The sequence below is a fragment of the Varroa destructor genome, unplaced genomic scaffold (genome assembly GCF_002443255.2).
Source record: "Varroa destructor unplaced genomic scaffold, Vdes_3.0 BEIS01000006.1, whole genome shotgun sequence".
Taxonomy (NCBI): Eukaryota; Metazoa; Arthropoda; class Arachnida; order Mesostigmata; family Varroidae; genus Varroa; species Varroa destructor.
In genome coordinates, this window is record NW_019211459.1 from 6,484,305 (window position 1) to 6,508,898 (window position 24,594).

Below are 24,594 nucleotides of genomic sequence, written 5' to 3' on the forward strand. Positions count from 1 at the left end.
ATGGCGAAACAATTTCGGGAGACAACAACGGGTCGGCATTACGGAATATCACTTAAGCAAATGTTATCTTGCGACCGAAACACTTAAAGGCTTTACGAAAAGCACAAGAAAACTCGACCTAACGGATTAGCAAATCCCATATATACATACTATCCATATGTAAATATACATATGATGTATGTATACAAAATATTCATCTGTCACGTCACTCCTAATTAAAATTGTCGATAGATCCCTGTTTCTCCCTATTAATAATAGCTAGATTCGGTACCCCACAGTACTAAGTAAAATGAACGGTATCATTGGATGATTATTGTTTGTACGATTCACCTCAGCTATATTTGTTTACGTGTCACACGCCTATATTAACAAACATACAAAAACTAACTGCTAAGAAAGATCTAACCTGCAAAACATACGGCGCAAACAATAAGCCCTAGAAGTACTGCGTACGCTACTATAAGGGAACAAATCAACGGACAGGCAGTTACAGGCTTCTGGTATGTTATCATCACTTAATTACCATGCCCGAATACATATACAAGTAAAATACAAGATAAGTACAAGTAAGTCCTACGATAGGTACAAGTAAGGACATACGATTGACTTGTTTATGACTTCTAAGCTTCATACTATGAACTTGCCATATCGTTGGGTTAAATGTTGCCGACGGACTTGTGCATCGTCGACATAAGCAGTCCTCTATAGGATCCTCGTAGCCAGAGCGCGCAACAAGTTGAAACCCGTAACTCGCGTGGCGTCTCGCGACATGTCAGTTGGTCCTGCCGCTGGCCTTTGATACAGAGTTCGTTATCACTCCGATTGCAAATGTCGCTCATTTTTAGTTTACTCTTAGGAAGGAGCTGCTGGTAAGTTTCGAGCGGTCTCCTGGGTTCTTGGATGAATAATGGGGTGGCCGTACACTAGCAGAAAAGTCCACTTTTCACCACAGACTGGAATCCCAGAATGCGCATTAGATCGGGCAGAGCTGATCGGTCTTGAAGTGGTTCTAGATTAAGGCCATGCCGTACGATAAATAAATGCTTACTTTTAAGATTAAAAAGTGCCAAAGCTGCCTAGAGTGAAAGCTTGTACGAATCTTTTATCGGTGCAATTTTTGAAATATATTTTCCGAATGATCGCCCAGATTCGGCGTTATTCCATTACACGTAAGTGAAAGAATCAGTACACTGAACTCCCCTGCCGATAGACCCCAGTGGGTCTCTCGTACTAGCGCATCTCTGCGACGAAACTTAGTCGTAAATTTTGCAAGATAATTTTGAAACTCAATTTGTCTTTGAAGATAACTAGCGCTTGCTGGAAGTGCCAGAATTATCAAGAATTATATAATTCTTGGCATACGAAAAATAGTTTTACTTGCCGATGGGGCTTTTTGACTCCCTTCTATAAATTGCTGATGTTTTACTGAGAATTGATTTTTGCCATTTCAATGGACATGCAATAAAAAGGGGTGTACAGCGGGTAGCGAGAACGAAGGCTTGTTCGAGGTGCTCGTTACAGACTAAATTAGGCCAGCTGCCTTGTTGCGACGAAGCCTGCTTATAGTAGACTTCACCTCCTGCACACTGAAGTCTCGACTGACTTCTTCAAAAAAATCTGGCGTTAACTGATCCTATACGGTTGCGTAAAACAGTCACTCGACTGCGTACGTCGGCGGCGTACGCGCACTTCGCTGGAACCATCGATGGCTTTAATGCCAACTTCCCTTCACCAGCAGCACTTCTGGTAATAGATAACCGTTCGATGTAAGCTTGTGTCAAGATTCAAATAGGTCGGTTCCTAAAAGCACAGATACGATTTCCGTAATTTGCGAGAACGTAAACTAATGTTATCGCCTTGAGCGCCAATATCTTCTTTGTTTTTTTTTGAAGCATTTCCACCATATATGACTTTAATTGCTCCTTCGTACATGTTTACGTCATTATCAATATCATTGGGAAATGTCTGTTTGTTTGAAATGCTAAAACAATACAAACTTATCAGGAAGGCTCGATGTTCTTTATCCACGTTAATAACATATTAAAACTAGACAACATTTTATTTCACAGCTTTCGACAATAAGTATAGTATCTTAGTTGTTCTTTTTCCTTATTCTGGAAATAGTCTTAGGGATTTTACATACAAAGCTAATGTTACGTGTATGTAGGAACGCAGTCACATTCAACGAATGCACATGGTTTACTTTACGAAGATAAAACATACACTAAATTGTTATTTTTGTGGAAATTCCACAATTTGGTTAGTATCGGCTATAAACTGTACGATTTTTTCTTTTTGTGATTTTGTTTGATTTTGTTTTTCGTTTTATGTCTGCGATCTGTTTTCAGAAATAAACCCAGTGTACTCTATTTAATACATGTGCACTTTATTGGAGAACTAAAAGCATTTTCACGGCTAAAATTGTAATACTTGAGACACTACATAAGCTAACGCGGACACCAAAAAAGATCCTCGTATAGACTCAAGGCTTACCCTTCTCCAAGCTAAAACTAGATCAGGACTTATTGATTTGTGAACACTTTGCAGTTCCTGCCCATATTCAGCTCCCGTTCTATGTTTACTGTGTTTGCAGGGAAACAAAACGCAACAGCTGCTTACCTAGTAATAAAATTCAATCTGATTGAAAGGACATCAGTTCTAATTCGGTATTGCAAGCCTATGAGGCCAGTATAAGCATAGCATCCTCACATAATTTCTTCAAAGGCTGTACAAAGGGACGAAAGCAAAGGTAATTCTGTACTTTGATTATATGTATCTCTACGTCGAACGTTTGTCCGACAGGACCTCCAAAAAACTGGTGATCTTTCAATTTTTTTTCTTCTAAAAACCAACATTTTTGTAAATGTGAACTTTTCGAATTGCTTAATAAAGCAACAAAGAATCCCATTTTAGGTGATACTTGAAACGAATATGGAAGAAGCGATATTTCTTAACGCTTACATTTGCGTTGTAGCAGTTAGGAATATAATTAAAACAAAGCTGTAGAAAAATTGAAAAATTCTTGGAATGTCGGATACGATTTTTGATCATAGCACCCAAACTTATCTAAGGCAAAAATTTTAGCAAAAAATTTAGTTTTTTTCGTCAGAAGGTCACAAATCTATCCAAAAAATCCAGTGGGGGTACCCTTGGATTAATTTGTGACCTTAAAAATATTATACACTCGATTGTTCTTGTGAACGCAATCGCACAAAAACTCGAAACGTTGTAGACGCAGACCACACAACAATTGCCTTAAAAGTGAATCCTGGTCAGCACCTAAAATCAGGCGCTGATCCTCCCACAAGTAGCTTATGATTCTTCGACATTATCGGTTGTTCCTTATCTATTAAGTACAAAGCCACATTCGGCGTACACTCGCCTGCGGTAGTGGCATTTTTCTGAAAGCTAAACCATCGTATCAGAAAAAGACAGATTTGCCCCAAGCCAAGCGTCGTAGCAAGAACCGAAACTTTATACATGTATATCTGTCAAATGATTTTGATGTTTAACTTTATTCCGAGGCAAATCGATTCGCCACCCGGGGCAAATCGCTGTATTTTGAATTTTGGTGTCCAGAACAACACTTCTATGCAATGGTTTTCCCTAATTACTTATGCTAGACATCATCTAGTGCTATTATTGAGGTATTGTAGCACATCTTCAAACTAGAACACCAACGTAAATACCAGACTGCTTTAAGCAATCTAGGATTTTCTCTGATTCTGTGAAACGTAAAACGCGACAAAATTACCCAGACTCTCGATAAACCAGTTTAACAAAGGCATACCATAGATTTGATTTTTTAATAAACTTAGGGTACTTTCGCTGGCAGCGGATCGTCATGCTTGTTCTCGAAAAATCGCAGCTTTACCGTGAAAACAGAAGCGTGATTGACTGCGAATTTACGTTACGGGTAACAATACCAGTCGAAGCTCGGGGAAACTGCTTTCCTTTTTTGGCGTTCGATTGTAACATTCCGCTTCCGTACGCGTGACGCCTATGGCTTGCGACCACCTGGCGCCTGTAGCTACGTAATTGTGCCTTTTGCTAGTTATGTGGCTGTTATATTATTCTGGCCATCCTGGTGAGGCCAGTCCTGCGGGCGCCAATGCATCGTTTGAGATGAAGTCGCTTACCTCGACCGTAGAGATTCTCAGGAAATAACAAACGACTCGTATAGCTATTTCCGTTAATTTATTCACCGTATACAATTGAAGATAGTTCTGATGGCGTTGGAAATGCTGGTGGCAATGATGATCGTTAACACCACAACCAAAGATATATGTAATACTCTGATGGCTGATGAACGATTTTCTGACTGACGACTGGTGGACTGTGTACACAAGCTCTCAGTACAGCGGATAGGAAGAAGGCTAGGCGGGAAAATTGTTGTTGCCATCAGCCGTCATCAGCTAAACAGAACGCGTTTAAGCACACCTCTGAGACGCAATGGCATAAACACTTAATCGAAATAAGACAACTTTTGGGGTAGCAGTAATAACATTCGAAATCATCAAAGCTATGTACATCGTCCAGCATAGCATTGGAATCAGCTAGCGTAAATAAGCAGGGTTCCATTTTACTAGTAGATTATAGATGACTGAATAAAATAATAACTTTTAGTCAGCGCTGAATAGCTAGTCACCATCGGCTGTTATTACCGGTCATCCACCATATTCGCTAACTAGGCCCTACAAGACGATTTTACCCGGCCGGTGAAACTTTCATCTACGGTTGTCGCCCCATTGCTGATAAAGACTACATGCTGTCGCCTTGGTTTGCCGATGTCTGCTATTGCCCTGCCCGATTCAAACTGCTAAATTCGAGCGATTGCCTAGCGTCAACAGCAGTAAAACGCCACATCAGAAACAACACCAGTCGAATTGAAGCAATACTGAGCTAGCGAGTAGTCGCGCAGGCAGGCCCTGCATTTAACTGCAACAGTATTCGAGTGATGCTGATAACCGTCGACCGGCCCGCTGACTCAATAGAGACGGAGCCCAGAATCGGGAACTCGCGCACGACGCAACAACAACAACAGCAGCGAATCAGGGTTCCTGGCCAGCTAGCTACTAGCAACGAGCAAGACATTAAGCGTAATTTCAGAAAAGCAATGCCATCCACGTATTGCCGACCATGTCGCGTCTCTATCAGACTTGGACTCGCCGCGGCATGCAGCGAGCTGGGCATTCAACGGAATGCGCAACGCGACGCAACGGACGTAGATATCCTGCCGCCGGACGCGTACCACAGACGGACAGTACAGGGATGCTACGGTATCATCCAGTTGCAGCGGCTCTAAAGCGCTTGGCGACGAGATGGCAACAAAGCGACAATTCGAACACCAGGCAGAACGTTTCGATGAAGGAAGGAGATACCACTGCCATGGAAGCCATCAACACCAGCGGCGACTCTGGAGCTGCAGCAGCGAGCCGCTGGGTAGAATCCAGGCCACGGATTCTGGTGTTCAGACATTGGCGTCGTGTGCGTCAAGGCAAACTCAGCGACTGCAGACTCCCTGGCGCCTCCAAGCTGGAAGAGAAACAAGCGAAAAAGAAGGGCCGGAGAAGCAAAACGACGACGGAGAAAAACAGGCGTCTCGTAGCGTTTGGCGCAGTGGCACTTTTCGACGCAGTCCAGTCGTCTACACATTCAGCTAAAGGATACGTTCGGATATGAGGTGGATTGACCCGTTGCTGTTTAGCGAGGAGTTTTCAGCGTGCTGACGCCGACTGCGGCGATAGCCGTTGGCGGAACTGCAAGCATTGTCAAACGAGTGAGCGATCGGTAGATAGTCAATCGTAAACGCGGATGACTGCTAGATACTTGTTGATAGGAAGTGATCGACGAAACGATTTAGGAACAGCACCAAAAAACAAATGATTTCAGAAGCTGTTCATTTTAGCACAACCACTATTGTGACGGAGTGTTGCATTGCGTATATATATATATACATATATACTCCCAGTGCGCTTTGTGGCTGATCTGCTACTATGTATTTCGTTAAGAGCGGGACTGAGTCGTCCGTAAGGCCGGATAAACTAGCAAAGCAAATACACTAATTTGGCCATATGGTTAGCCTCTTCGTGTTTTTTTCAGCCTTCTTAGGATCGCATGAGCAGCTTCGACAGGTCTAGTCGTTCTTACTTGACGTTGCTCCTTAGTAATATGTACTTTATGTAAACGAGCTTGTGTTCGACTACGATGAAATTGCACCTGAAGAGAAGTATCTCAACACGGAAGCGGCCCAATTCAGAATCCGTAGGCTTGTTCTTGCCTGTTATTTACATGAGCATAAACAGCGAACGCTGTAGTTCTCGTCAAAACTTCTAAAGCCTTCAAGAGCGATTATGATATGTTCGGTAGGTTTGGCAATACCCTTCATAATAATCGAGCTAACTTTAGTTCGAATCTACGATGAACTAACTTGAACAAAAAAGCTAAAATCTTCCGATATAAAAGGAATTCCCTAATCACTTTCAAGCGAAACGTTTTTCACACAAACCTTAACCAGAGAATTTCAGAACAGACGCTATTTTTTTTTTGCCTTTAACGTTTTCACAAAGAAGATAGAGACGGGTGGACTTCAAGTCTCTCTACGCGAACGTTCTGGAAAAACAATCCGGTAGTAAAAGCAAAAAGGCACACCCAGGAAGACCCTTTCGCTACATCGATTGGCCTGAACTAATATAAAGGATGTCTATAATCGCGCCATAAAGCATCAAATACGATGCGTCGCAAGTACATTCAGTGCGGTAAAGCTGTGAGGTTTGTGGTTCGATTCAGTGGAGATACAACCTTCAGTTGAGGCGTGCTATTTTGTCTGGTCAGATATATATATATTTTTTTTCTATTAATTATGACCAGTTTTTGGCGACGAATTTTTATAAAGCTTACAAGATTTTTCCTGTTTAGCAACACTATGCTTTACCTAGGGCTGGAGCTAAATCTTTTATGTATTCTCAACACTTCCCGAAGCTATCGAGTTGACCAGATTTGTTTTGCGTTTCTACTTCATGGATCACATTCATTCATACCGGTTTAACAAAACGTATAATATCATCTAATATAAGTATTATATTATTCAAACTTGTCTTCTTTGTAGAAACCGTGAGACGTAGATTGTACAGGCCTAGTGACTATTTTAAATACGTTTCATGGCAAAGCTGGGTCCGTTTTACCTTCTTTACCAAGTACAGCCACGTAGAGTATCCAACAAGTGCTATTTCGAAATACATATTGTAGCCATTGAATGTTGTTAGCAGATAGCAGTATGCTCTCAATGGCTAACATACAGAAAACTAACCGCAATATTAAACGAGTTGAATGGAAGTCTAAGACAAAGAAGTCATAGTTGAAGTTAGTAAGAAGTTTCTTTTGAAAAAACAATTAAAAAATCGTATAGACAACGATACGTACTGTACTTAGATGCGGAGATCTGAAACGTCCTTCAAAAATAACAAAGTTTATTTTGCCATTTAAGATAAAACATTTAAACTAATCTATGATTTAGTTATTAGTGGCTAGTGAAAACCTTCGAGTTGTTTAGAACAAGGTGAAAAGCTCCACTATCACTAGTCATAACTTCTCTTAGAATGTGTAGGCGATTATATAGAACCAATGCAATTCCCTACTTTTTCTTTCTTTCGTTCCTTTTATGACGGCTAAAAGGCACTTATCGTTATAAACACTGCCATTTTTCCGCATTGCTAACGTATATAAGCCCTTCTATAAGTCAGTTTCTTAATATACCATCAACAAATCCGCTGTTTAATTATGCAATTTGGATAGGAAAAAGTAACGCTGGATATACGGTGGATCTGTTACTAACTGCCTAATAATCCTCGAAGCTAGCCATCGTTTGACGGCATTCAGACGTATGTCTATTCTTAGAAATGCCTTTTCTCATTTTTCATACGAAAATACACACGCGCATCTTTCGAGGTATCCCATGGTAACTGACAGAGTTTTCGAACCACTCCAGCTTTATTTTATCGGAAGGACCATGAGTACGATACGTAATGTACAAATCATCGTAGAGCACTTAGACACAAACAAACAAGTGACGCCTTTATCGGTGTTGCATTTTTACGTTACGCTGTGAATAAGTTTGTACTGTAAAGTTCTACTAAACCTGCTGCTAGGCTCAGCATAAAAGGATTCAATTTCGCGATAGCTGCGTACTAAAGAAAGTTGATTGTCTGTGAATCTCAAGGAAAGTCGGTCTGTCAAGCAAATTACGACGATTTACCCCATCGAATATTTAGAAAAAAATCATGTATTTTGTCAGAGCATAATTAATGTCTGTTTTTTGTTCTTTGTATTTGCTGATAATAAAATACTAGAAACTCTAATTTGCTCCTTCTTTGCTTTCGTTTTATTTAGATCACGAGATATTACCTTTACATCGCACTACGAAGAGGAGTATGTCAGATAGCAAAAAAAAAATAGCATTTTCAACACGTTTAACTTATTTTTTTATTAACGTGAAAAGCATATCCGAACGCGTACATAGCGTAGATGCGGCATACATGATGAGGCTTTTACAGCTGCGGGACAAAAAAGTAGCTTCGTTGAATCTGAAAACAGCATCTTTCCACCCTCAATGGCTTTTTGAGTTCATCTAAGGTCGTCCTGAGCCACTTCGAAGTATAACATAAGCGTAGCTAACCCCATGGCGGCTTGACCATCATGGACAAACAGGACAATGGGCGCAGTAGAAGGACAACATGCATTACCTGAACAGTAATTTTATGCATAAAATCAAATATACTCTTCGATGATTAGATCAAATAGAGGAAAAACGAATAGACGTATTACGCATGGCACCACATTGATCCGAAAGAGAAAAAAGTTAATAATAGATATTTGAATTTTGTTCATTTTCTTAAAGGGTGTCATTGTTCCTTTAGTACACCGAAGCGTATCTTCGCATCCTTCTATATAGGCTTATCTTCTCCTGAAAAAATAATTTTGGATATTTTTAATGTAATTTTTCAGTTAATCCATTCTATGTGTTTGCGCTTCATAGTTTTTATTTATGCAGCGAATTTTCGTCGTCCTCTACTATTAGCCTTGATTTACTAACATATTCTACGAACTAATTATCAAAGGATAGGGCTAGACACTTTGGGGCATATCTATCGATAAGAGCATGACGATTTCTGCCGACCAATTGGAAGCGCACTAGGGAGTCGTGTTATTTCATCATCTACTATAGTTGGTATACGCCACGGTTAACTAATGAATTTGCAACTGGACTTTTATTCGTGTTGGAACGTGAGCAAAATTACACTTGATTAGTTAGTTTTTAGGTTTAATGCCTTGTTCATCAATAGGACAGGTGAGAGAAAGAGCACCGTATCTTGTGCATGCGTTTTGCGCTAGTTAATAGTGCTTGCAGTAATAGAAGCTTCTTAATAATGATAACTTGACAAAAGCACACAAGATCTTCGTAAGGCTCGACGCCACCATTGATCTCCGCTTCTAACAAATTGCATTACATGCAGCGGTCGTCGCTCGCCAGATTCGATTTTCCAGCGCCAGCAAAGAACCTCTATCGTCTGTTGCAGCGAGCACCTATTCAACAATGCGTACGTATCACACGCAATAAAGAGCGAGTAGAGCTGTTATCAGAAGATTCAGAGACTCTGATAAAGCAGTACGAAGCGAGCAGCAGGCAAAAGAACGCAACAAATCCTGTCTTCGTGTTGTCCGAAAAGATTTTTCGTTTTCTTTTTCGTGCCGCTGCGTTGATTGGACTGAGTTCGCGAAGAAATCGAAATAGTCATTTGTTCGCTGCTATTCTGTGGAGTAGCTTGCTTATTGCCGTCGACTTGCGGGTTTTCCCTATAGGCTCAGCAACGCTCAGGGGAGCTAGCTATCATTGCTTCACCGTACATGCGATCTGCTGTTGCCGGTCGCTACTTCGATCTGCACGTCGTCTAGCCAGCGTGGCCACGCTGTCGAGCCAGTACTCCGGAGTAATAGCCAAATAGAAATCGATGCTCTGAGTCGACGCTGCTTGTGTTCATCGTTGGCGTCCTTTGGCGACTAACGGCCCACGTTCGACCGAGCGCGAGCATGAATTAGCGATCAACCCAAGCCAGAAGCACCAGCTGGCTGATGCCGAAAGTTAACTGTGATGGACGGACGCCCATGGCAAATCAACAGTATTAGCCTTGTTCCAGCTGTGATGGATGACGCAGATGATGGCCACTCATAACAACAAAAACGCGGTTACTGTGGGGCGGTTCACTAGAACGCCGGTTCGTCGAAGATTCATCCATCAACAGCGATCAAAAGAAGAGAGGGACACGATGACGGGAGAGCGGGTGAGAACATTAGTGCTGCAAAGCACTTACTATCGGAGTAGTTTGCCTCCTGGGCGGGCCACGCAAAAGTCTTAGCTTTTTCACCCAGGTAGCCACCCATCCCAGGCAAACTCCACATATTGAAGCGTGGTAATTGCTACGCCGCGTACTGGCAAATTGTTTGAAAAGAACTGTCGTTTCTTAACAGTAGCATAAAGGAGACCAAATGGCCAACTACTACCACTGGCTTGCTATCGTGTCCTGAAAACAAAAGTGGACAAAAGCTGTTGAGCTTTTTCCCTTCATCCTTTTCCTCATGATTTCTGCCTTTTCGGACGTTTCTGTTTTTACCACCGGCGTCTTTCCTTGAGCACGAACAGCCAACGACTGGATACAACTGGATAAACAGTGGAGGAAAGTAGACTTGTTTTGCAGGGCAGTTCGAGCATCATCAGACGGTTATTACCCAAATTGCCAACGTAAGGATAGGAAATTGGACAGAGGAAGATCTACGCTTATGGGTCAGTCAGGTACGCGTAACACAGTAACACACTCGGACGTCTTTGACTTGCGTCACGCAGCAAAACGAATGAAACCGTTGGCAATAGCAACTACATTGGAGGAGGTAAACAGCCGCGCTAAATAGAATGCCGATGTGTTACGCGTCATGTCTTATTGAACTTTGAAATGGTCACCGATACCTGCTAGCCGGCAACATTCCGCGTTGTGTATCGGGACAAGTAAACGATATCTCAAGATGGAAAATCAGACTGATTTTCCTTTCGAGTGATTAGAACCACTAATATGTGAAAAATATGTCGGCCAGTAAACAAATGGAGAACACGAGTACACGATCCTGAGGAAGATGATTTTTCTTTAACAGGTTTAAAAGAAATTTACCATCACTATATCGTTGTATGAAATAACCGCACAAATGAGAAAGACTAGGCGGCAAAGAATCAATTGTATTGATGCTCTGAGGACGACGCCACGTTCCACCGGTGTCTTAAAGAAAATCTATAACCTGAGCCGATCCCAATCGGAAATGTCTAATTCTAGTTCTTCCTTCCCAGATTCAATGCACAATTGCGACAACTCTTCCAGTCGTACAAACGGCTTTTGATCCAAATCATAGGAATAAATCTTAGGTCTTACCTATATTTTTTAACTTTCTCCGATGCTTCACCAAGCTCTATTTTGTAACACTTGTCATTGGCTGATTCGTGTGAGATAGTCTTTAGCGTATTTCAGCAGGAGGCATAAGCTCATCCTCATATCTATACATTTGATATAATGTTTGCACAATATGTTTTCTTCGGTAAAGGGAGATGTTGTGGGCAGTTTCCGACTTGCGAAGATAGAATCATAATCAATCTTGCTAATATTACGATTCTTGGTGTCTCATACGATTTTCAATGAATGCCCCTATAGATTTTACATAACAATGAAGCATCTAGCTTTCCGGTCAAGTTCGCTACGAACGTCATTTCATCATAACGAGGGCATACGAAAAACATGTAGTAGGGCCGGGCAGGAAATGTTAAAGGCAAGTATAGTTTATATTCGATAAGGCACATTTACGTGAATTTGAATTCCTTTGTGCGTCATACGGTTATAATAAGGACTGTATCTGAATCTCGATTGAGTTTCTCGGATAGAGCGTTTCTTGAATGAAGAAGTACACATATAATGGCTATATTTTACGTTTTCAGATCAGTAGCGTTTCTAGATAATCCTCATTTCAGCTTGGGCAGCTCAACGAAAAGCAGCATATATATATATATGTATGAAGAGACGTAACAAACTTTCTGTTTAGGGAGGTTCCGTCAAAAATATGCCACGAAATACGCATCACCATGATCATCAACGTCATCGCAGTGAATACTCCACCATGCAAATCTAACCCTAACCTTCTACCTAGATACGGCGTGCAACAACCCGGTAAAATTCAAATTTAAGTACAATTACACCTACCTATAATTGCATTTTCAGAAGGTTGGCACAAAAAAACAAAAACGTTTAGTGCACAACGCGTTGGCATGTCGCCTTCGTACTTGTCACTGTTTCAGAAGATAAATTATCTCGAGGATGATATAGCCAAAGTCCGGAGCAGCGCGGCGAGCTCTGAACGGTAGGCAAAACTGGACACTGCTCCAATGCGGGCCGACATCACAACGGAACGGCAAGCTCGTAAACGCCCAGGACGTTTTCGCTGCTGCTCCTTCTAGACGCGTTATAGCTGACATGAGCAACGTAACTGTGGGCAACAACAACGACGCCGCCAATAGCGACTGCAAACGCATCGCCAGCTGCAGTCTCCATAAACGCTTTGCTTTTTACACGAACTTCAACGAACAAGAAACGACGAAAAATTGACCGCATTTAGGAACTTATGCAGAGCTCAAGCAGACACGCGACCACCATCCGCGTTATACACCAATGTGAAGGTATACACATATCTGTCTCATCTAAGGAACCTGCCGGCCAAGAAGCGTAGCTAAAATCGCTGGTTTGCGGCCAGGCAGCGCCCGTCAGAAGGTGAATTTGAATCCCGTCTTGTCCCAATCTATGCTCGCATCAAATGAACGACTTTTAGAAGAAAGACCGAAGCATGCTCACAGAGTTTTACTGTTAATAAACTGCTATGCAGAAACAAAATAGCCAGCGGCCGAAACAACATCGATGCGACTCCTGGCGTGTCGTATACTGCAGCAACAGCGCGGCGGCGGCGGACGGCAATAGCTGGCAGTGGCTAGTTGAACCCGTTGTTTTCAAAGTCCGTCAACGAACAGGAGCTAAGATAAAGAGATAGATAGGTTGAAAGTCGCTTTGTTTCTACTAAAGAACGGGGCTGGTACGCTTCGTACAGTCCATCAACTATAGCAGTTGTGGTAAGTCTCGATGAGAGCCGAGTGCTATGGTCTGTGGAAAGGGACCATCCAGGCGAACAAAATTACGCCGACGATAGAGATGCAGAAATCGACGGTAGCATTAAGCTGGCGACGCTTTTTCAGTTGGATAGAGGGCGTTGAATCTCCCTAGAAAGTTATATATTAGGCGAGCTTTTCGTCAGCTGTAAAAGCAGGGCTGAAATCCCCATAGCTCGAGGGCATCACATCACATCTTAAATGTTGTCCATGAATGTGAGGTTACCGTTGAACAGGCAGAAGCAAAAAAAAAAAACTAGAAGTGACACGTCGATAGAATTTAGCTTCTTATAAATAAGCAAAATTACTTTTTATAAACTAAAAGGACCACAAAGATAGGACACGGGCGGAAGTGAGAGAGAACTGATCTACTATAAAAACATTAGATCGAGTGACCGCTCAATGATGTTCACACCTTCTGCCAGTCTGGAATGCATTATACCTATACAAGCGTTCAAATCTACTATTAACTTGCACGGTGCATAGATGACCCGAATGTTCAGTCAGCGAAAAAAAGAGAGGGGCTTTTCAAAGTACGGGGATTCTCAAGCAACTTAACGTTAAACGAAGCGATCAGGTCGAATCAAATTGTGCCTATTTCAGACAATGGTTTATAAGAAAATCATTAAAAACCGAAAATTAAAAGCGTGAATGACTTGGATCGTTAAGACTAAAAGATGTTGTATTCATTTGGCATCAGTTATTCTTTAGAAGTTGAATCACAACAGTATATCAAAAGCGTTTCTATGAATCCTATTGTTGATTTGTACAGGTCCAGCTTAGCATGTGGCGCAAAGAATAGCCGATGTATCACGAGTTGATTTCATATTCACTGCACATACTTCTGGCCTAGCAGACATCCTGCCGACGACGCGACTCAATAGCGGTTTCTGTGTCCCCAAAATTCGAGACGAATGATCATTATTCAAATCGACCTGCTGCTCGATGCTCAATTATTCTAGTTCCCGAACAGACGCCGACCGACTTACAGGAAAACGTACGCAGATATTTTGATCTTTCTCTCTCTCGAGCAGCATCACGAATCAAAAAAAAACCCGCCACAATATTTGTGCGGCAGCGACGCCATCGATTTGGGCCATAGCAGAGTAATATTATCAGAAGATCACGATGCTGATGATGATAATACCAACGAAGGAAAATCATACTACGAATACGATCCGATACCTGAGGAATCAATAAGGCGATGGTGTTTTTTTTTGTATTTGTTATCGATTTTCTGCCGCCAGCCATCGCCCGTCGATGCCTCAAGATACGTTGGTCGCAGGGGACGTGCAACATAGCACGACACCCCAAACCGGCCAGAATGCCAAATCGTTCCTACGCCCGACCTCAAGTAGCTTTACGACCATTATGGCTGGGGTACGACCATCGATCGTTGACCTCTACTCGGGCGCGCGCGAATATTCCTTGTAATATAGAATTCTTGCCTCCACTTCCAGAACACGCATCCTATCTGGTAGATTCTCAGCCAGAGTGGTCACACAACACGAGGGACATATGTCGTTGGGCTTGTCCGCAGCGAATGCTTGCAATAAAAACGGGGTCCCGATATAAGTGGTCAGGAACCAGCAGTGGTGGTGCTAGTAGCAGCAGCAGCAGCAGCGGCGGCAGCGGCGGTGGCGGCGGCGGCGGCGGCGGCGGCAGCGGCGGCGGTGGCAGCGGCGGCGGTGGCAGCGGCGGCGGTGGTGGTGGTGGTGGTGGCAGCGGCGGCGGTGGTGGTGGTGGTGGTGGTGATGGTGGTGGTGGTGGTGGTGGCTGGTGGTGGTGGTGGTGGTGGTGGTGGCGGTGGCGGTAGCGGTGGTGGTGGTGGTGGCGGTGGCGGTAGCGGTGGCGGTAGCGGCAGCAGCTGCTGCTGCGTGATTGGCTGGTGATATCGTTCTATATATAAATGCTATTGCGGATTCTCGACACCGGCAGTTGCTTGTTACAGTGGAAACAGTGCGATGGGATAGGACGGCACAACACGAGAACACAGAATGGAAATCATGTGCCTATTGTAATTTAAACTTTACATTATATCTATATCTATATATATATATATATATATATATATATATATATATACAGAGAGAGAGAGAGAGGGAACAAAAAACTACTATTCGCCTGCCTTAATTAGGAATTAACAAGATTGATTTAATCTTATTTTATGATCTTTTTTTTTAGGGCGATCGACTTTATTCTTCAAGTAAAACATCTGTCGGCTTTCTGTCGATTTATTCTCTACCAAAACTCAACAGAAGTATTTCTATTAAAAACAATTATGGGAAAGCTAATAAATTTTTTTTATCTTTCCCGCTTTAATTATGGTAACTCTGTCGCGGACTCGGCTGTTATCAACGTGCAGTACATCATAGTCAAAGCTGTAAGCTGCAAAATATCATATTTTCTAATTGCTATTTTAGGTTAAAAAAATAGAATTAATTTGGAAAACAAGCTGACCTGTTTCGAATGGAGAAACATTGTTTAGACTCTACAAAATGCCGAGGTGGCCAATTGAAGACAATAAACAGTTAAACCTAACTTCTCTATGGGTTTTCTATGATAAATGTGGAAAATACTACTGAATTTCTTATATATTTTAATCGTAGATTTTTCCTAATACACTATTTCACTTTTCACACGAATCTATAGACGATTTTCAGATACTCGTACCAGATAAATCCATGCGACCCCAAAGAATATGTCCAATGACTAAATGAATGTTTATGAATGAATCGGACAATTCTCCTAAAGATTTTAAGGACCGAGTTGAGGTGAATGGCTGTTCCATAGATTGGAATTCCAATTGGCTTAAATTTTTGCCGCAGACGGATCTTGAGAGAGCTAGCTGATTGATGCATCTCTCAAGATCTACACAAATGAAAGCGTGAAACTCTATTTTTATTTTTCGAAAATTTCCGTGGCAGTTTTCAACTGCATCTAATTGTATCTGTTTTCATATTAACGGTAACTAACAAGCATACCGCCCCGCCGTCGTAGCCGTATTTTTAGCAGAAAAAAAAAACAAAAGTTAACATCAAAGCTAATAGCTACTTGTACGGTTTCCAAATCGTTTTACATGTCTGCTGGACAAATAGGTCCCATCTGAATCTCGCACAATACTATACCTTAAAAAAGAGGTGATTCCGAGAATTTGTTCACTTAAGTAGAATAACTGAGCATGCTAGATAAAAAGTGTTAGAAAAACGAAGAAAAAAGTCAGCGACACTCAGCTGCTACCCTTACTCGATAAAACTGACAGGCAGCATGTATCACATGTACTTGGTTTATACAAAGCTGCTAAGCAAAGTTATTTTTTCTCCTTGACCGAAAACGTTTCGAACTTCATAAGATCCGAGACTAGGCGTAGAGAAAAGGTATCGTGTTGCCAAAGGCATCCGGAGCAATCGTGTAACTTACTGTCGACCTCTATTAACAACAAGAAGTAAAATTCATAATATTATGGATTATTTTGGGGTAAAGAGAGACCTAACGAACAACTGTTAAGTATCTGTGTTTTGTAGGTAAATACGACGTTGCTATACTGGGGTCACATCCAATAGGTATCGCTTGTCCGTTATATTCCTTCACTTATCTATCCCATTAGCTCGGCCATTTGGCGACTTTGCCTAGAAACAAAAGCATTTACTTGTGCCAAGTGTTTAAAGGTGAATTGGGGTCGAAATATATCTGTATTTTAATGGCAAGCACACACTCGTGCAATGGAAAGGCTTTGCCAATGCAAGATAATAAGTATATTTCCTGACAATATTAGGAATGAATGGAAATACACTCAATGTGGTTAAAAGTATAGCTCCTTATGGGAATTTTTAATTTTATATTAAAAAAAAACATTCACTCTCCAGGAGTTTCACGATAATTCAAAGATATATTGTCAATTTTGTTCTATTTTTGCAGAACTATTGTGATGTTTAATTAAGTTCCGTAGCCGCTAGAATCATTTCAGTGGAAAACGAAAGTCTAGAACAACGGATAAAATATTTACAATATAACACTCTCTTTATATAGCAGTCTACCAATTATTTCTCCATGAAAATAGAATTTACGCCTAAAAACAGTGTAAATGCTTCTCCCCCTGAACACTATGGGATTCGATCTTAAACGGCCATAGGAATTCAACAGCCTAAGTTTCTTGTAGATTTGATCAAAACTAGACATTTCTGCATGTCACATAAATAAAGTTCGTGGACAACCATAAAACAATCCAGCAGCTTTTATTATGTTAATTTACTTATAGTCAAAAAGACATGGTCGCCGAGCGTCTCCTTCGCAAGCCATCACTGCTCTTCTATCAGCCACCGAGTTCTTGTGCCTCCTGGCTTCAGCCAGTTTTTTTTTTATAGTTTAAAGCAAAACTACTTTGACAAGAACTGTTCCATTGAATCTTCATTCATTTCTAATTAAATTTATGCATCAGCATGCGTTCGAAGTATACGTGCCGTGTCGGGAAGGGGTTGATGATACTCATTTATAATATCATGGATCCAGATAAATGATCCGCGCATACTCTTATGTACCCTGTTTTTTTTTATAGCAACCATTGGGACTGTATGTGTATGTGTTGCATTTGTGAAAACGCTCATAACTTCTAAGCGAGATCTCTCGATATTAAGTTTGAGAAGCGAGTTGGACGACACCATATTGGCATTGGTGACCGCTAGGCTGGTTGATCGTGCTAAGTTACAGGACTTTAGTTCCGCATAATAATCAAGTTTATGCGAAATAATTAGGTAATTCATTAGCTTTAATCTTGCGGCGTCGAGATATCTTCTTAAATTCCTATATAACCTTCATTGCACAAATTACAATTGAAATCTCGGAATGCGCGCATTTTAGTACTACCCTAGAGTTACACCCTTGCTCCCACTAGGTTTTCCAGTTTGTGAGCTTGACCAAAGCTTGACCGCATTTTCACGTAGAACGTCGCACGAGGCTCTCTACAGCAGGCGTATGACAGCCAAACCGCTTTTCACAGTTTCATATATATATAGAAACTATTATGTTCCCTGCCGAAGAGTTCACCAACTAGCCAAAATTTCCTCAAATCAAAATGAAAGTTGACAACATTATCCTCCAAGTACTGTTATTCCGCATGAGTTATATATCCCATCCTTTGATTTCAGCCGAGCGGCACCTGCTTTGCAGTTATCGCCTTTAGTAAGTCTTATGGGTCTATCTTGATCTGAGTACGGATCGGATCAATGTCTCGATTAATCTGATCGACCGCTAGGATTATCAAGGAGTGGACAATAGGCCGTTGTTCCGATTCGCAAGATTCTTCATTCAAGCTTGCTTATTCATAGGATTTACAATGATAAATGCTGTATGATGAGCTGTATAATGATTCATCTATAAAGGTTCTTTCGTCTTAGGACGCATTGGCGAGCTCTTTTATGTAACTTTCTTCTGAAGAATGTTTGTCTTCCGTTATGCTTTGTCTTGTTAGCGGCGCACGTCCATAATAGATACTCTATTTCGTGTGGCTGAATTATTGATATGTTCACCGTTGAATGCAGGTTATGTCCAAGCATCAGAAGTTCCTTGTTTTGAACCGTTCGTGCGCTGTCTGTCCTAACGATTAATGACCACTTGGGGCTAAGAAACATATTATAGCAGAAGCAGTTGTTTTGGCGACCTTTGGAGTAGATTCAAGCGTTAAATTGGAAACTAGGTATGCTATACACACCAGTTAAAGGTTGGCGTCTCATTTCCTTGAAGTTAAAGTTCAATTTTTGCTGAATCGTCAAGTGTATCACATATACTGGGGCAATTTTTGAGAAAGAAAACATTGATCATGTTCTAAATCATATGCGAATGTATGCATTGTTACATAAGGTCGATTTCAGAGTTAGAGATTTTGTGGACGCGTTGCCATGCTATATTAGCGGGGCGGGCGGTCTCTCGCAGCACCAACCCCTTAACATGCTCGTCCCCATACGTCAACGTTCTGAAACGTACTTTTTGTTTTCGCGATTCTTCTTTATGTCAATTAAGCGAAAAAAGTAGTGATTTTTTTATCGTTCGTCGCCAATTGGCGCATTGGTTGAATATTCGTTGTTAGGTAACTGTTTTCTCCCGTCTATGCTCAACTACGCAAAACTCTATTGAAATCACTATCATCACAGTACTTGCTGCGCCTGTTGTAACTCTACGGGCGCGACGAATTTAGCTGTGTGATTCTTAGTCCCATGTTCATGTATCTATCGCGTGAACCCCGTGCGAAATCGAGGTCGCGCGCGAATCAAGTTGAAAGTGAAGGACGCGCGTTAGCCATGGGCCACTTCAAAGGTTCCTGCGTGCTGAGTCACGAACAGCGAGAGTTCACATCTTAGCCAGCTCTTATCTCGGTTAGTGTTTTCCGTCCGGGTCACCTGCAGTATCGGTTCCCTGTTCTATAGCCCGAATTGACGGAAGGCGTTTTCCTCCTTTTATTTGCTCTTCTGTATCTGTCGGGATATTTTTAGCCAGTTACAGCGGTTCATTCGGTACTTCGATGCTGTCCTCTCCTGGCTGGCGGCGAATCTCTTACGTGCGTGTGAGAGAGAGGGAACGGCGTATTCAATCTGCTATGCTGTTAATCGCAAAAAACGCCGCATCTGTCTGTGCCATGTCATGCAGCATCCAACATCGAATCCCTTTACGACGCCGCGGAGTTGAGGAGCTCGTCGGCGACGCGATGGTGCCGCTATGTCTGCTGCTGCTGCTGCCGCCGTCGTCGCCATTGTTGCTGTTGTCGTGCCAACAACACACATCATGCCACTCAGACTGACTCTACTACTAGCTCAGCTGATCCAGTGATTTTTCTGGGCGCCTTTTGCTTGTCAGTGTTCCCATTTTTCGCAGCGAACAGCAGTTCGACAGCTTCGTGCCAGTATCGGTGACGACGGCAGCTATGTTGAAGCCGATGAAGGGACATCGTTTTTTCCACGAAAGATCCGATGCCGAAAGGAAGAGGAGTGGACGTCAACGACAGCCAGGTCCGTCTGTCTGCCGCCTGGCAGTTGGCGTTCCGGTGCCACGGCTCTAACCGTCGTCGAAGTGAGCTTTTGCGGCGCGTTCGCGATATCGAGCCTGGTCCTGGTCGGCAGCAGCGGCGACGACGACGACGGGGTGCTTGTGGCATTCGTTTGTGAAGATACCCTGCCTATGGTGATCACCGTGTTCCGCGCGCGCTCATCAGCGTCGGCGATGTCCCTCTTTTTTCGGACAGCACTGCGACGGCGGCAGTTCGCGGCTGCCGTCGTTCCGTCGTTGGGTAACTGCGGACGCTATAGCAGCGTTTCCTACAGTTGAAGCGACTGTTACTGCTCGCAGGAGTCCTTCTCGCCGTTGGTCGTTACCTGTTTTCGCCCTTTCCGCCGACCACGGGTTCGGGAGACCCGATGTGCGCTTAAAAGCGGGTCCTGACCCTCGGACTGGCACATCGACTCAGCAGCTGCGAGCATCATTACTCAAGGTAGGTCGCATCTCGAGGACCGGCCTCGGAGTGTATCGTTGTGCCGGCTCGTGCGGATGGAAGATGCTCATCAAATAGACAAAGAGCACTCAAGCAATCAAAGTCTCCTTCTTCGCATCACCCATGCAGTCTTCGTTAGACCCGTACTCGTAGCCAAACGCCCATACCAGTCATAGTATAATTCTATTGCTACTACCACACCAACTATAACCACCACTACCAGTAGTACTAGTAATAGAAAAAAAAACCACAGATCAGCTAAGAGAGTGTCCCCCTGGCCCTCTTTCCCCTATCCCTGCCCCCCAGTCACCCACGAAGTGTAAAGTGGAATGTTGTTTTGTAAAACCGTAAACGCCGGACAAGGCCTACCCGTATTTTTCGTAATGGAAAACTCGCTCATGTTATGCCGTTATTTCGACGTCGAGTGTGGTGTCACCGAATTCAGTGCGCTGTCTGTCTGTGGCTTAGTCGATAGAAAATATCAAAGACGAAGCCCACCGTGGGTGACCCTGTGCTGACTGTGTGTTCCCGTTAAAGGAGCCGTAGATAAATCAACAGGCTTGAATTAGGAGGAACTCTTCAAAAGACGACGTTTATCTCTATTTCAAATTGATACCGAACACGGACTGCGTGCTCACTTGGATACCGCCCATGGGCGATGTCAGGAAACGCTGATCGATTTTAGTTTCTTGACAAACAGTGTTTTTACCCTGGAGTATATGTAGCTACGGGCAATCAATCAATATTTTTCTACCTTCACATTGTAGAATATACATCTTGAATGTCTCTACTGGAATTAAGGGACAAACTGTTTTTCTTTTTTTTTTTTTATAATTAAGATAGGCCTATGCTATTTACCAAACTTCATTTACTGGTAAATGAAGTTTGGTAAATATCGATTTTTCCGGTGTTATAAGCTAATACTTCTTTTGGCAGTTTCTAACAGGTGATTAGCGTAATACATAGGGCTGGAATAATTTAGGTACTGAATCACTCTTCTCCATTGTCACCAGAGAGCAACCTTATGAAGCAGGTAGTTAAGAATACTTGATTTTTGACGCCAATAATTAATGGAATTTTCATACAACTATTTTTGCAGAATTCAAAATGAAACTGATTATTTTCGCTGCCATCGCTGCAGTGGCGTTGGCTGCCCCTCAGGGAGCGCGGCCTGACTTTGACAGGCCTGGCAGCCGGCCAGCTAACCAGATCGGTTCCGGATTGGATTGCCGGTACCGTTGCCAGCTATCGCAATGTGGCCAACAGCGCTGTAAGTACGCCTGTTACCGGCCGGCGGTTTGCGAACATAACGCCAAGGTAACCCAGTACGCCTCTGGCCTCGACGAGCAGGCTCCAGGGGCCCCTGCTGCTGGAGACGCTCCGCTCATTGCAGCAAAGGATCCGCAGCCGTCCGCTGTTGAGGTCCCGACTGCACCGGCTGACGCACCTGAACCTGTCTCAGTGATCATCGCGGCTCCTGCCCGAGAGGCTGCTCCAGCTGTTCAGGCTGCACCCGCTGTAGTTGCCGCAGCTGTCGCTGCCGAAAAGGTTGCGCCCGTTGAAGTGCCTGTCGTCGCACCCATGGCCGCAGCTCCGGCAGCTGTTCCCGTCCCGGCAGCGCTCGCTGAGCCTGTCGCCGTTCCTATCGAGGTTGCCAAGGCTGAGGAAACTCTGGTTGCAAAACCTCTCGCCGCCTCGTCTCTCATCGCTGAGAAGGTTGAGCCTGTCGCTCAACCCGTTGAAGTTTCAGCCATTGCTCCCGTAGAGATCCCCATGGCTATGCCCGTCGAGAAGGTCGCCGTTGAGAAGATGCAGGCTACAGAGAGCGTTCTGGTTCCGGTAGCTATGCCAGCTGCAGCTTCTGCCTCTGCGACTGCCCCTGCGATGGCCCCAATGGCCGCCGCGCCCGTTGCTGCCGCGACTCCTATAGCTGCTCCTATGGTGTCTGCCCCTGCAGCTCCTGTACCTGTGGAGATTGTAAAAGCTGAAGTTGCCCAGCCCGAGCTGGTAAAAGTCGAGATGCCTATGAATCAAGCAAGTGGACAACAGGAGAAGCCTTCCCCCATGGCCCCCCAGAAGCCCGCTGCCCCCGCTAAGGAGGAGCCCATGAAGAAAGAGAAACCTATGCTTACTGCTGCCGTCGCGCAGGAAGCCAAGGAAGTTATCAAGGTATTGTAGCGATGCTTTAACAGAAGGAGACTCACATGGAGCTTGCTGCTACATGTATTATAATTTTTTAGCCATCATGGCGCGTTTCAAAAATGCTTTTCGTCGGTTAGGCACAACAGTTGTACATCGACTTTTAAAACACTTGTTTATTTAGCAAAAGCTTGCATAAGTTTAGTTTGTTCTTATTCAGAACTAATGCTCGTCGTCTAATTTTTTTTTATCTTACAGATTGGTGAGACCGCCGCTCCCGTAGATCTCGCCGCCCCCGTCAAAGCTGCGGCTCCCGCCCAGGAAGCTTCCAAGGCGCCTGCACCAACCCCTCAGGCCCTGCACGCTAGCCCTGCCGAAGAAGCTAAGCCCCTTGGAGTGTAGTAATTCATCTGGTTGTGTGTATCATAACAACAGTACACTCGCGACTGGCCCTGAGAAACGAACGGATCCAAACATCTCAACATAAACTGCCTCTACCAGTGTCTTCTTTTACAGCTTCATAGAAGCCCATTACTTCCCTCACACACTGCCCTTGTATCCAGTGTGTGATGGAGGACCTGCAATCTCTGAGGCTCATTTGTGATATATAATCATCCAACTTCAGCTGATCGACTTCAAAAATATTTATTCAGTCACCGGCAGCTTGAGCGGTCGGGCGACAATCCTATTCATTTACTCGGTGTGACTATTTATTTTAGATTACAAAACGTTAGCTATTGATAACACATCCAACAACGACGCCTAACATATGATCTGGAAAATATAAGAATAAATATAGAATTCATTTAAGAACCGTCGTATGGCGGAGCAAAGATATTATTGAGTCGTTTATTTGATGTGGGCTTGAATATTATTGAAGTAGAGAAACACTTCCTACCCTATTGCATGAGAACTAATAAAGGTAACTGTCACACATTTTTTTGTCGCTAGATGGTGTTTGAAGTGGTTCCTTAGCCTATCTACGCTTTCAGCTTGTATGAGGTAGTTTTATTGTTTTGATGATAACAGATTAGACGAAATAGGGGGAGTTTGACGGGCCATATTATTTTCTCAAAAGGCAGCGTTCTTCTTAAAAATGAGAATTAGCAATAGTCAACCTTTCCACGGTGTTATATAATTTGGAATTTCAGTAAATCGTGCTAGATCAGTGATGAACACTATAAATTCCACTCCTCGTACATACTTTCCTTTGCCTAGGCAGCTTTCAGGTGCAAGTGAAGTATCTGTGATTTACGAATCGGCATCTTTGACGAAGGCAGCAAAATATAGGTGAATCATGAATTATGATTTACATATCAAAAACAGCACTATTTTCTATGAAAAACAGCACGTGCACGATAATGCTGTTGTCTGAACGGCTGCTTCGTGCAAAGGTGCATTTGTCCTCCTACCTATTTCATGGTACTCCACAAACGTGGTTCACGTACTGTTGTGAGTCTTATAAAAATATAAATCAGCTTCTTTCAGATTGCTTTATATTAACAAGTTATTGGATAGTTATAAGAGCATTGCACTGGAAAGCCTTTAAAAAGCATACAGTAGCCCGAAACATTATTTGGCAAACAACCGTCATCAACGGCCCGTTAAGTAACCTTTGCCCCATATGCGTTTACCTCGTGAAAAACGACCTATATTAGATTGTACAGATTAGATTGTACAGGTATCATACTGATAGTAACTGAAATTATACCTTATATATCGCTAAAAATTAAAT

The 24,594-nt window shown here is 43.0% G+C and overlaps 1 protein-coding gene and 1 long non-coding RNA gene across 2 annotated transcripts; one reads left to right on the top strand and one right to left on the bottom strand.

The window, feature by feature from the left end:
- Positions 1-8,456: 8,456 nt before the first annotated feature.
- Positions 8,457-13,327, bottom strand: LOC147754794 (uncharacterized). Its single transcript, XR_015330218.1, has 2 exons — positions 12,291-13,327; positions 8,457-8,962 (listed from the first exon to the last, which is right to left on the bottom strand). It is a non-coding gene; the product is annotated as an uncharacterized LOC147754794 (long non-coding RNA).
- A 7,240-nt stretch (positions 13,328-20,567) lies between these two features.
- Positions 20,568-23,696, top strand: LOC111253336 (uncharacterized). The gene is made up of 3 exons (XM_022812589.2): positions 20,568-20,720; positions 21,820-22,889; positions 23,118-23,696. Exons 2-3 carry the CDS (start codon positions 21,828-21,830, stop codon positions 23,259-23,261), a joined length of 1,206 nt encoding a protein of 401 aa, XP_022668324.1. The 5' UTR covers positions 20,568-20,720; positions 21,820-21,827; the 3' UTR covers positions 23,262-23,696.
- Positions 23,697-24,594: the final 898 nt, after the last annotated feature.